The sequence below is a fragment of the Bos indicus genome, chromosome 15 (genome assembly GCF_029378745.1).
Source record: "Bos indicus isolate NIAB-ARS_2022 breed Sahiwal x Tharparkar chromosome 15, NIAB-ARS_B.indTharparkar_mat_pri_1.0, whole genome shotgun sequence".
NCBI classification, from domain to species: Eukaryota; Metazoa; Chordata; class Mammalia; order Artiodactyla; family Bovidae; genus Bos; species Bos indicus.
This window is the reverse complement of record NC_091774.1, coordinates 64,198,520-64,210,927: the sequence shown is the minus strand read 5'-3', so window position 1 is coordinate 64,210,927 and position 12,408 is coordinate 64,198,520. Positions and strand designations below refer to the sequence as shown.

At 46.6% G+C, this 12,408-nt stretch overlaps 1 protein-coding gene across 3 annotated transcripts in view; it reads right to left on the bottom strand.

The window, feature by feature from the left end:
* Nucleotides 1-330: 330 nt before the first annotated feature.
* The window catches only part of TCP11L1 (t-complex 11 like 1), a 30,454-nt gene continuing 18,376 nt past the window's right edge, over nt 331-12,408 (bottom strand). For 2 of the 3 annotated variants that reach the window (XM_019974587.2, XM_070804012.1), the window contains exons 7-9: nt 9,443-9,624; nt 7,444-7,616; nt 331-4,052 (exon numbers count right to left, since the gene is read on the bottom strand). In XM_019974587.2, coding sequence (XP_019830146.2) covers nt 3,850-4,052; nt 7,444-7,616; nt 9,443-9,624 — 558 coding nt within the window. In that variant the 3' untranslated portion in view covers nt 331-3,849. The remainder of the gene's footprint in view (nt 4,053-7,443; nt 7,617-9,442; nt 9,625-12,408) is intronic. The other variant, XM_019974593.2, reaches the window with a different exon arrangement.

Genomic DNA, 12,408 nt, shown 5'->3' with positions numbered 1-12,408 from the left:
ACTATTGATACCAACGTCAGACACAACTGATTTCTAAATTACATTCCATCAGATCGGGCCTTCTAAACTATATGTTAGTTCAGAAGGCAACATAGGTAAGACAGAAATCCACACTAAAGGCAGTTTTAGGTAAAATTCTGCCTGCTGAAGTTTCTGACACATTTCTAGGACTCTAGCTTTTTCTGAAAGTATCAGTGAACATTCAGTAGGTTAATAGAGGATTTCAGGCTTAAAAGTTTCCCCTTTCCCCGTCCCATGAAGGTGCTTTGAAAAATGAATAAAAAGGCAAACCATTAAAATAGGTATATAAAACCCAATATAAATACACAATTGCAAACATCACTGTAATTCTTTATTTAGGTTTTCAATGAGATAGTGCCTTTTAATATGAGTTTCATAGCCTATCATCCACTACCATTCAGTCATCCATTCATTTACTTCAAATAATGCGGAGGTGGAAGTGAGAAATCACTGGAGTGCAGGTGAGTGGCAGCATATAAGAGAAGTAAGATTGCAGCTCTGGTACAGAAGAGATGATAAAAGAAAATAACAGTCTTGGGACAGGACAGGAGGAAAACCTTCCCTACAGGCCTGTAAAACGTGCTTGACTGAAGGAGGCTGGGCACCTGCAGTCAAATCTGTCATCACCTACAGGCAAAAAGGTTACAATACTCTCCTTTGTTGCTAATAAAGCCATTTATAGTTCTTTTGTGTGTACAAAGCATTCTAATATCCATTATCAAATTTAATCCTCACAGGAAGTGTGAATTAGTATTCTTGTTTTACAAAGCCTAAGGAAGAATGGCCCAAAGTCACAGAGCCTTCCTTGCAAGAAGGCAACAGAGGAACGACTCAACCCAGATCTTCCTCTAAGTCAGATCTCTCTGCACAATCCGACCGCAGTCTACTTCAGTTATTCCAGTCAAATTCATCACAGAATGTCAGACTTGAAAGGCCCTTTTCTAGTCCATTCATTCTATGGGTACTGAAATGGGTCCCGATTTGCTCCAGCTAATCACATGACAGAAATGGGATTAGAGCTCTGGTTTCCTGACAGCTCTCAGTCCTCCCACTCTACCGTTCTGCCTCAAAAGAAATACAAGTGCTTTACATACAAGTCAAGGCAAGTCAAAAGATCACTGGAAGTCAAACAGCAAACACCTATTCACTCCCTTGAAATTCAGCAGGAAATGAGGCTGCTCTCTTCCCAGGAATCTTAAGACTTTGGAGAAATTAAAATAAGCCACAAAAACAGAACTGCTAAATAAGCCATTCAGAACTGTCAGCCAGTAATGTGCACGTTTTATGCCTATTGAGTCAAACTTTTTAAAGAGAAAAAGTTTCTATATACCTGTCCACTGCATTAATCAGTAAGATATATCAGTGTAACTCTTACCTGAAGTGGATTATAGGGTTACATTACATGAACAATCACATTTTACAGCTTGCTTTAGAATTAACGAGATTAAAAAAAGAAAACTTCATACAGTGAGACGCCACCCACTAGTCACCTCATCAACTGACAGCTGACTTCTAGACCTTTATTCACTCACTCATTCATTTAGGAAACTATCAGAGAAATCAAGCTGACCTGCTGATCGCAACCCAGCTCTCAAGGCCCTCAGTTCTACCCACTTGTAGTGAAGTACTATTGCCAAATAAACTTAGCACTTCCAGAAAGATATGTTTTCCACAAACCCTTTTGGGCAGGAAACCATGTCAAATCCAACCAGCATGCAGTATATATATAAAACCAGTTCAATTCTGAAGGATAATTTATATGCCAAAGGTATTTTGTCTTGGAGGGACAGAATACCCTGGATTGGGGGAGCTCTAAGTAGATGCTTAGCAAACATTTCCTGAGTGACTAAATAACTAAACGAATCTTCCTAGCCCTTAGTGATAATCCTATGAGATTCCAGGAAGAAAAACTAGCTCACATATCTTCAAAGAGCAACAGCAAAACGATTCAATATGAATATCATGATTCTGAACTTTACTGTCTTCATTCTGGCTCTTGTAGAATTCCACCAGGGGACACTGAGGTAGTGGGGGCCACAGGAGTCTGTGAAGCTCCCTGTTACATGGGCATCAAGATTTCAAACTGTCCAAACATCACTCTATCCATGTAGGAACCCATGAGGGGGAAAAAAATCTACTAAGAGTTAATTCTTGCAAAAGAAGCAGAATGAAGAACTCTGGAGATTTAGGGAAAATGGCTACAGGAGGTGGTGACTCGCCCTGCATCGGGGGGTTACACCCCTTTCCCACATCCTTGGATGGGGTGGGGAACCCCTGAACACTGAGGTGGAAGCAAGCCAGAGTGCCCCCCCGCCCTGCCCACTGAACCTCATTCTCTACGACCAGTGAGCGCAGCTGCCACGGCAGCCTGACCTCCAGGAACAATTCCAGAGGTGACTTCACTGAACGCGCTACAGAGGATGTGGTTTTGTTCTTTAAAAGTTCTACTTACTGAGCTTTTAACCTCTTCCCAGGAAACCAGGGAGGATTTGTCCTTGAGACTAAACTTTATTAATATGACGTCTGACCATGGAACCCAGCTTACATTTCTGACTGCAAGTAAAAATATTAAGAGTGCAGTCTGAAGCAATTAGATGGAGAAATCACATCCCTCCCAGTATAACCAGTAGCTCCTCTGGAACCTGGTATCACTAGATGGTCCACAGGGTGGATGTTTCCCCAACCCTGTCCTCAGCTCCACCCCCGCCCTTATGGGCTTGAATGAAGGGATTCCTTGCCTGACGCCACCCCTGTGGTTCTGGCAGCTGGGGATCACCCCAATGACTTCACAGTTCGGTTTCTCACATAACATCCCTAAGATACACATTTATTCTTTAACAAAACAGGTCATCTATGAGACCCCAAGCTACCCTTTCAGCCACAGGGTATGTCAGGAACTCTGGTCACTCAAGTTCCTAGATAAATACTGCTCGAAAATCAGAGATTTCCTATAACTTCATTACCTGAGAAGTAACTGAGCTTATGCTATTTTATCTGAAAACACTTAAATCCAATTCTGGAATTCGAATTCAGTCAATACCTCAAGGTGTTGTATCAGGGTGAACTTTTCAGTAAAAACTTCCGATATCTGTCTTCTTTTATATTACACTAGCATATTTTTTTTTTTAAAGATTCCTCAACTTTCAAGACATAAAAATCAAAGAATTTTCCTTTCTCTACATCCCATAAACACTATCATCCAGGTTCAGAAGTAATTTTGTACAAAAGAGAAAGCTTTTTTAAATCAAGTATTAATAACTCCTCCAGAATGAAAGGATTCCAGGGCTCTGGCTGGGCCAGGAGGGGAGAAAGCAATAAATAACTGGGGGTCGAGGGGGGCAGATGGGAGGCAGTAAGATTTATAAAGTTCTAACTTAAATACCTGGAGGGAGGAGGGGTGGGCTGTGCAAGAGAGGGGCGCGTCTAAATGCATCATGGCTTGGCTTCTCACTCTGGGGTAGCTGGCAGATACTCTCGGGTGTCTAAAAGAAAAACAACCCAGATGGCAGAAGAGCAGTCCCAGACTTGAGGGAGAGACAGGCAGCTACAACCGTGATATACACAGGACAGTCCTGTTAAAAGCTGAGTGCTGCCTATGAAACTCAGGACAACAGCCTCTCTGATGTAAACTTGCGCTCATAAATACAAACCCCCAAAAGAGAATTCAGTGCATTTTCCAACAAGTCTTCTCAACATTGATACACAATATTCTTCCTTTTGGAATCTGTGCTATTAAACAGAAATGTACTAAATAGCCATTTTCCAAAGCCACATCACAGCTGAGAACAGGTCGAGCAAGTAATACTGCTGCTACAGGGACTATACGTGTTAGGATCTGGCGAGGGTCTTACTGAGGATGGCGTCATAGTAGGGACTGAACACCATCTTGTTATAGTTGACCAGGCGCACGAATTTAACGGCAACTTCCTCCAGCTCTTTTTGAATCGGACCCAATCCCCCAGGGGCTATGGGCGATGGCTTCTGATGACTTGAGGCAAGGTAGGCGTCTAAGAAGGTCAGGATTCGGGAATCTGTGATTGAAGAGAAAGCAGATGTTTGTTTCCTAGTTAGGGCGACTTTACAAACTTCTGTTTATGCTTCAGTTTTTAGCCTAAACATCACCTTTTTGAGAAAGTCTTCCCTGATCACCCTGGGGCACCTCCCACTTCTGAACATTCATCTCTTTGGTAATGTTTCCTCCACGGGGTGGGACCACGCTCCTCTTGTCTGTCGCTCTCTCCCTGGCACCCAGGGCCTGCCATGAGACCCGGCCTCCAGGCAATGTCCCAAATTACATACTTGGAAAGCAAGGATAAACGCATGGACGATTAAGGGTGTCTAGGGTGCTGACAGGCTCTGCTCTCAGAGGAGCAGGGTGCAACGAGACCAACATTAGCGACTGTTGAAGATCACATGAAAAGTGGGAGGAAAAACAAAGCAAGAAATACAAGTTCCAAAAAGAGGAGAAAGAAAGACGATTCCAGCACTCCTAACCTGTGATCTAGTTTTTCCTGCAAAGCCCATGAGAGACGCCTGAGCCTCCTCCTCCACAGCCCACAGTGACGCTCACGGAGCTGTGGGCAGCTTGTCCTACTCCCTGGAATCACTTCGTTTGCTTTCTTAGTCCCCCACCCTCACCCCTATGATGGTGCTGTACCCTCCTGTGCAGCCTCAGCTGCCAAAAAAGAGTGTGTGCAAGCCGCAACCTTGCAGATTTTATCACAAAAACAACAAGGGCATTTATATCGAATAAGCGTTTTCAAACTTCACGCCGCCCTCAACTAGGGAACCTTCTCAGGTGTGACTGACTTACACTCTTTGGGTGCCAGTAACACACCGCCACTGGCTGTGACTAAACAACTTAGCTGGCAGAACCAAGGGAGCAGCCTGGTAGCCAGCAGTCTCCTCACAGACCTTTCCCGCATCCACACCCCACTTGACGACAATGATCTTGAGGGTCTGAGGGCCCTGCAACATCAGGAGGCTCCCCCTGAGGAATCCAAAGATGAAACTGTAACTAAGGCAGGCCTGGGGTGGAAAAATCTAATATTTTAAAAAAACACTGATTCATGTAACTCTCTTTTTATAAATCCCACTTCTGACAGCATTCTTGTTTTGGCAGGGCTTCCCTGGTAGCTCAGATGGTAAAGAATCCGCCTGTCAACTCGGGAGACCTGGGTTCAAATCCTGGGTCAGGAAGATGCCCTGGAGAAGGGAATGGCAACCCACTCCAGTATTCTTGCCTGGAGAATACTATGGACCTGGCAGGCCACGGGGTCGCAAAGAGTCAGACATGACTGAGGGACTTTCTTTCTTTTCATAAAATATTTTGCTCAGTTGTTCAGTAGCGGCCAACTCTTCACGACCCCATGCACTATAGCCCACCAGGATCCTCTGTCCATGGAATTTTCCAGGCAAGACTACTGGAGTGGGTTGCCGTTTCCTTCTCCATCATAAAATATTACCTAGGAATAAAGAAAACCAAGTGATAGTATTAGAAGCACACCCACATCGCTGGTTCAGCCTCTACTCAGAATCTGATAACCATGAATCATTCTGCTTTTGCCTGAAGCCTGCTAACTTTCCATTATTTATAAGAGGAACAGCTATCTGATTTCATAAAGAAGTTGAGGAAGGACTTCACAATCAAATAACAATAATCCTAAAAATTAAATATTAGATGTGTTCCTTGATCAACCAGTGAACAGAATCAAACAGTGATGATGGAAAGGAACAGCTCATATAGCAGTAATATTTTTAATAACTGCGACTTGTTGCAGAGTCCTCACTATGTGCTGCCAGGTTCGGCAGGAAGGACCTTACTTATATTTAACATGATCACCTGCAGTCCTCTCAGCAACCCTAGAGGTGCTGGTATTACTCCCTTTTTAGAGACGAAGAATCTCAAGTATCGTATCACTCCCTCAAGCTACACAGTAAGTACTTGCAAAGAAAACCCATCTTAGTCTCGACCTACAGCTGTGCTTCTCCTCACCCTTGCCCCATTACAACGTCTAAAAAACTTCTGGGTTTTGTTTTGTGTTTCTTTTCCTTTTGGCCGCGCCTTGTGGTATGTGGGACCTTAGTTCCCCAACCCGGGATCAAACCTGTGCCCCGAGCGGTGGAAGCACTGGAAGTGTGCAGTCTTAACCACTGGACCACCAGGCACACGTGCTAAGTCGCTTGACTCTGCGCGACCTCATGAACTGCAGCTCGCCAGGCTCCTCGGTCCATGAGCATTCTCCAGGCAAGAATACTGGAGTGGGTTGCCATGCCCTCCTCCAGAGGATCTTCCCAACCCAGGGATCAAACTTGGGTCTCCTGCACTGCAGACTTCTTTACCATCTGAGCCACCATGGAAGCCCCTCAAAACACTTCTGACTCCAGATCTGGGGGAGAGGGGTTCCCACCACCAAGCAATTGTTTGTGACCCCAGCTGGGTGTCCCACAATCTTACTCAGTTCTGACACCACCTGGACATAGCCTCTGTTCCCACAGGTTAAGGGCTCAGGCCCACAAGACTGATGCCCACGTCAGACACCAAACAGGAGTAGGTCCCCAGGTCACCCGCCACTTCTGTCTGACTTGACTACACATCGGAGGTTCACATGGCATCTTTCCCGTGGATTTGTAATCTGCTAGAGCAGCTCACAGAACTCAGGGAGGTTTCACCGGTTTATATTATATAATAAAGGCTCTGATAAAGGATACAAGTGAACAGTGAAGACACTCATGAGGCGAGGCGGGGAGAATTCCGAGGGCCAGAGCCTCTGTTCTCGTGCAGCAGGGGTGCACGCACCACCCGCCCCACTACACGGTTGTGTTCACACACCCAGAAGCTCTCCACACCCTGTACTTCTGGGATTTTCATGAAGGGCTCATCTTGCAGGCATTTCCAGTCCTTCTCCTCTCTCTCTGGAGAACAGAGGGTAGGGCTGAAAGTTCCAAATCATGGCTTGGCCTGTTGGGGGACCAGCCCCCAAGAGAGAGTCCAAAGAGTCAGCCCCTCCAGGAGTCCAAAGAGTCACCTCTTCAGAACAAAAGACGCTCCCCAGACCCAGGAAATTCCAAAGGCTGCAGGAGCTCCGGATCAGGAGCCGGGGAAAGACTAAATATTCGAATAAAAGGTGCTCCCAGAGCTCTTCTCACGGAGGAAACCACCAGAGTCCCAGGAGCTCTGTGCCAGGAACCAGGAGGAGACCAACATGGATATTTCCCACTACCTCACGGTGCTGGAGCAGGGTTCTGAACCAAGACCCAGGATTCCAAAGCCAGAGCCCTCAGGACAGTGCTGGCTGCCGGCCGCTTATCAGAACTTGGGGTCGCCCTCACCACACGGAGGTGATTAATCCCTCTCCTCTCCACAATGTCCGCCAGCCCATCACAGGCACATCCCTGGCCCCGACTCCCCCCAAGACGTACCCACGATCCTGCGGATGGGGTTGTCAGGACTGGCCACAGCCTGGATCTGACCCTTGAGCACGGCCTCCTTGTCTGTGGTGAGGGGGCTAAGGCCGCACAGGGAAAGGCAGCTGCTCACCTCCAGGCAGACCTTCTCCCCGACAGCAGTCAGGGCGTCCTCCAGGTGGAAGGAGCTTGAGCAGAGAAGGGAAGGAGAAGCAGGGAAGGGAGGGTCCGTGAACCGAGTGCACAGTCCCCTCAGCCCCAGCCCCCGCGACCCATCTGTGGACTGGCCGGTTCAGGGGGAAACTGTGACCCTTCCCTGCCCCAAGCCTCTCAGACCGTGTCCACCCAACTCGGGGAGCTTCTCTCTTACAGAAAGGCGAGGGGAGGGCTCAGGTTATACCTGGTCTAACAATCTAAAACCCAACTTCTTGCTCGCATCTGTGTGGTGAAATAAGGCTGGAACTGACCGAGGCCTACCCTGGACACCTCTGGAGCAACACCAACAACCAGAAATGTGGTAGCAGGAGACAAACTTTTCACTGGACACCACTTTATCTGTTTGGCTTTTGAAACAGTGTATTAACTACAAGAATAAACGGAACTGAAACCTTAAATTTAAAATTCACACCTCGATTTCCTAGAGCTCCCGGGCTCCCCTGACATCTCTGGAGGGAGCCCTCGTGGTGGTGGGTGTTTTCTAAGAGGGCAATCACCTCTCTCCTGGATCTAGAGCAAACGTCCAAGCCCTTGGACTCGACGCTGGGGCCAGGGTGGACACGCTGGGGCTGGCCTTCTGAGGGAGCACCAGACAGGACCCACTCCTCAGGAGCTGTGACAGAGCAGTTTTACTGGTGGGGAACTTAGGCGACAGCCCAGGGCTACACCTGTGCAAGGGCCTCAGGCCAGGCCTCGCCTCAGCAAACACCCTGCAGGAGTCAAGACTGTTGAGGGCCAGGTCAGGACTCATGTATACACCCCTCGTGGCACTGAACACACTCAGGCTGTGTGCAAACTCAGCAGCCAGTTTCTCCACTTTGTGAGGAGGAGGAGGTTTGTGGACATTCCACCTGAAGAATCCTCTAAGTTGAACCTCGTTAGATACAGTTTTATTTGTGTGTGCTTAATTGCTTCAGTCGTGTCCGACTCTGTGTGACCCTACGGACTATAGCCTGCCAGGCTCCTCTGTCCATGGGATTCTCCAGGCAAGAATTCTGGAGAGGGTTGCCATGCCCTTTTCCAGGGGATCTTCCCGACCCAGGGATTGAACCCACATCTCTTCTGCCTACCTGCACTGGCGGGAGGGTTCTTTACCATTAGCAGCTTTATTTAGAACCATTCTGAAAGGTGGAAACCACACAAATCACCTAACCTGACTTCACTGCAGGAGCACTCACAGCCGCTGCCCTCACACAAGCAAGGACTGCTGCTGGTTGATAAATAACCCATTCACACTCAGCACAGAACGTCTATGAGGAGTGTGCAAAGGGCAGAAAACGTCAATCACATTCACACACACTGGAAGACTGCAACTTGGTTTTTGTTTGACCTTTCCCCAGGGCTGTGTTGGCAAAACTGTTAGGTGGTGAACGTAGGGTAACATTGGATAACAACCAATATTTTTTTTTTAATGGAGCAAGAATATAATAGAAATACCAGGAAGTATTAAGCACAGCTGGGTAAGTTTCACTTTTGAAGTTTTTATTTTAGTTACATGAATGTTCAAGTGTGCACTGTTGCCATGGAAGATGGATTTCTTTACTAGGTGTCCTGGTCACAAACATTTGAAAGCCACTGTCCCAGAGCCTTGTTCAGCAACCCTAGAGTTGACTCTAACTTTGACCGTGTGACCCTGAATAAATTCTGTAGGGCACTGGAGAGCCAGATTTCCTCGGTCCCTCGTGAGTGGCCCTGATTCTGTCTCACACTGCAGACCCCCCACCCAAGCCTGCTCCCTGCCACCCTCTGCCTCGCACCATCCATTGAAGACCCTCCCCCACAGCTCTTAGCCACTTACGGCAGATGCATGTCTGTGAGCAGAATCTTTACAATCATCTTGAGTTTCTCGGCGAAGTCAGCCCGGCTGGCGATCCCTGGGGCTGCCATGCTGAACGTGACCAGCAACACGGCCCCCAGGACGGTCAGCTGCTCCAGCTGGAGCTGGAACTCTTGGAAGCGAGAATGGTCCATCAAAACTGTCTGCGATGAATACAACAGAAATCATCCTGAGCTGCAGGTTCAAGCTGTGACCAGCAGAGGGCGGTGTGGCCACAGCCCCCACAACTATGCAAAATGGGGATTCCTCCTCCATGGGGCTGTTTTAAAGATGAAAAAAGGGGAGCGGGACAAGTTCGGAGATTGGGATTGACATGTACACGCTAGTATATATAAAATAGGTAACTAATAAGGACCTACTGTATAGCACAGGGAATTAATTATTCAATACTCCGTAATGACCTACATGGGGAAAGAATATAAAAAAAAGAGTAGATACATGTGTATGTATAACTGATTCACTTTGCCTGAAACTAATACAATACTGTAAATCAACTATACTTCAATAAAAGTAAAAAATAAATAAATAAAGATGAAAAAAGACCATGTATATAAAGCAGCTGGCAGAGCCAGAACTCAATAAATCCACTCTATCCAGGGCACCCAAGGGAAGGAGGGGGGAGATGTATTTCTTCACCTCAATATCCCCCTCTGCATCCAGCACAAGGGAGGCTCTCAAGAAATGGGGAGTGAATAAAAAAAGAGAAAGACTGTCAATAGGAAAAGCAGGAATGACAGGTAACCCAAAGCCACATGGAAAGCAGTCAGTGAGTGAACTTCTGACGGTGTCCCCATGTTACGGACAGGCCTGGGTCTGGCCGGGCCAAAGTCCCCTGTGTGGGGTGAGGGAAAGGGCAATGAAGAGTTTGGGGGGATACGACATCCAATCTGAGTTTTTATAGATTAACCAAATAAAGTTTAAGGACCGGTATTGCTATAAGAAACTACTGCACCAAATCAGGACGTTAACAATGTGGAATCTTAGCCCAGAATCCTCTCTGCGAAGTAAAAACCATCTCTGAAGGCTGATACTCCTCTACTGTCAAACAGAGAGGCTTTACCAGTCCCTGTTTTGACTTCACTTTGTTACATGGCAGCAGCGTCCTTGCTTTGAAGCCTCCTAGCAGTATGTAGTACTTGGGTTTAGGATGTAAATCCTCCCATTTATTAGCCAATGTGATTACCCAGCCCTTAAAAACTATCACACCATATTTCTGGGCTGCTCTGGCCTTCCAAGATGGCCCATACTCTGTCTGGGGAGTGTGTTTCTCTTTAAATAAATCCACTTCTTACCTATGGGGGAAAAACAAATTTCCAAGGATCAATTCTGAGAGTGGATACCTATCCCCAGTGAAAACACCGTTTTCCCCACAGCAATTTTTCAAGCAAAACATCTACAGGAGAGACGAGAGAGCCTGTGACTCTTCAGGAAGGAGCCTCCCCCACCCCCAGTTCAATACCCTCTTTAGAGCTTGGTCTGGCACGAAACAGGGAACTCAGAGGCAAGAGGTGAAAACTCAGGCTCACAACATCTTAAAAGGAAAAATAAGGAACTGAGAAAGAAAATTAGAGAAGTAGCAGAGAAGGCTAGAGATAAGAAGCCTGAGTGTCCTCAAAAAAGAAAGGGAGTCTAGACACCAAACCACCTATTTGCTGGGGAATCCCTAGTTAGTCATCTCCTTAAGGGATTCTGGCTGTTAGAAGCACTTATTCTAAAAAACATACAAAGAAAAAAAAAAACAAAAAACCATGGCTCTGCATGGAAGGAGAAGCAGTTTCTTTAGATAAAACTGAAAAGCAACATCGCTGAGTTAGGGTTTTCATCAGGATGAGTAAAAACAGGACAGACGCTCTGCAGCACAAATTAGCAGCTACACACACTCTTGGAGGGATTACAAAACGAGGCAGATACTCTGGAGAATGGTCTGGCAGCGCCAAAGAGTCACCACGTGACCCAGCAGTTCTAATCCTAGATACATACCTAAGGGAAGCGGGAACACATGTCTACACAAAAACTTGTACACAAATATTCAGAGCAGCACAGTTCACAAGAGCCTAAAAGTGGAGACAACTTAAGTGTCCATCAACTGATGAATGAGGCAAAATGGGGCGAGCCACACAATGGAAGAGATTCAGACTCAGAAAGAAGTGCGGACACAGGCAACATCGTGGAGGAATCTTGAAGATAGTATACTAAGTGAAATAAGCAAGACACAAAAGGACAAAGCACTGTGTGATTTCACTCATATGCAGCACCGAGCAATCAGATCCAGAAACACAGAGGAGACAGGAGGGGACAGGAACGAGGAGTTAGTGCTTAAAGAGCACAGTTTCAGCTTGCTCTGTAAATGGGTGGAGGTGATGGCTCCAGTCATGTGAATGCACCTAATGCCCAGAACTGCACACGTAAAGATGGGAGGGACTTCCCCCGGTAGTTTAAGACTCTGCCTTCCAAGGCAGCGGGGGGGTTCCATCCTTGGTTCAGGGAACTAAGATCCCACAGGCCAAAGGGTTCAGTCAAAGAAAAAAGACGTGGGGAGGGGGTAAACTTTACATATATTTTACCACAATTTTTAAAAAAAGGAATGAAGTACTGATACATGCTACAACATGGATGAACTTTATGCTAAGAAGCTAGACATGAACGGCCAATATTGTACGATTCCATTTAAACAAAAAGTCCAGAATAGGCCAAATCCATCGAGACAGAGAGTAGGTTGCCAAGGGGTGAGGGGAGAAAGGGGGAAGAACAGTGACCGCTAATGGGTCCAGGGTTTTCTTTCCGGTGATGACAATGCTCCGAAATGAAACAGTGGTAATGGAAGCTCAGCTCTGTGAATGTAGTAAAAACCCAGGAATTATACGGTTTACAAAGGAACAACTTTCTCTATGTGAGTTGTAACTATTCTTCAGAAGTTCAGCAGTACG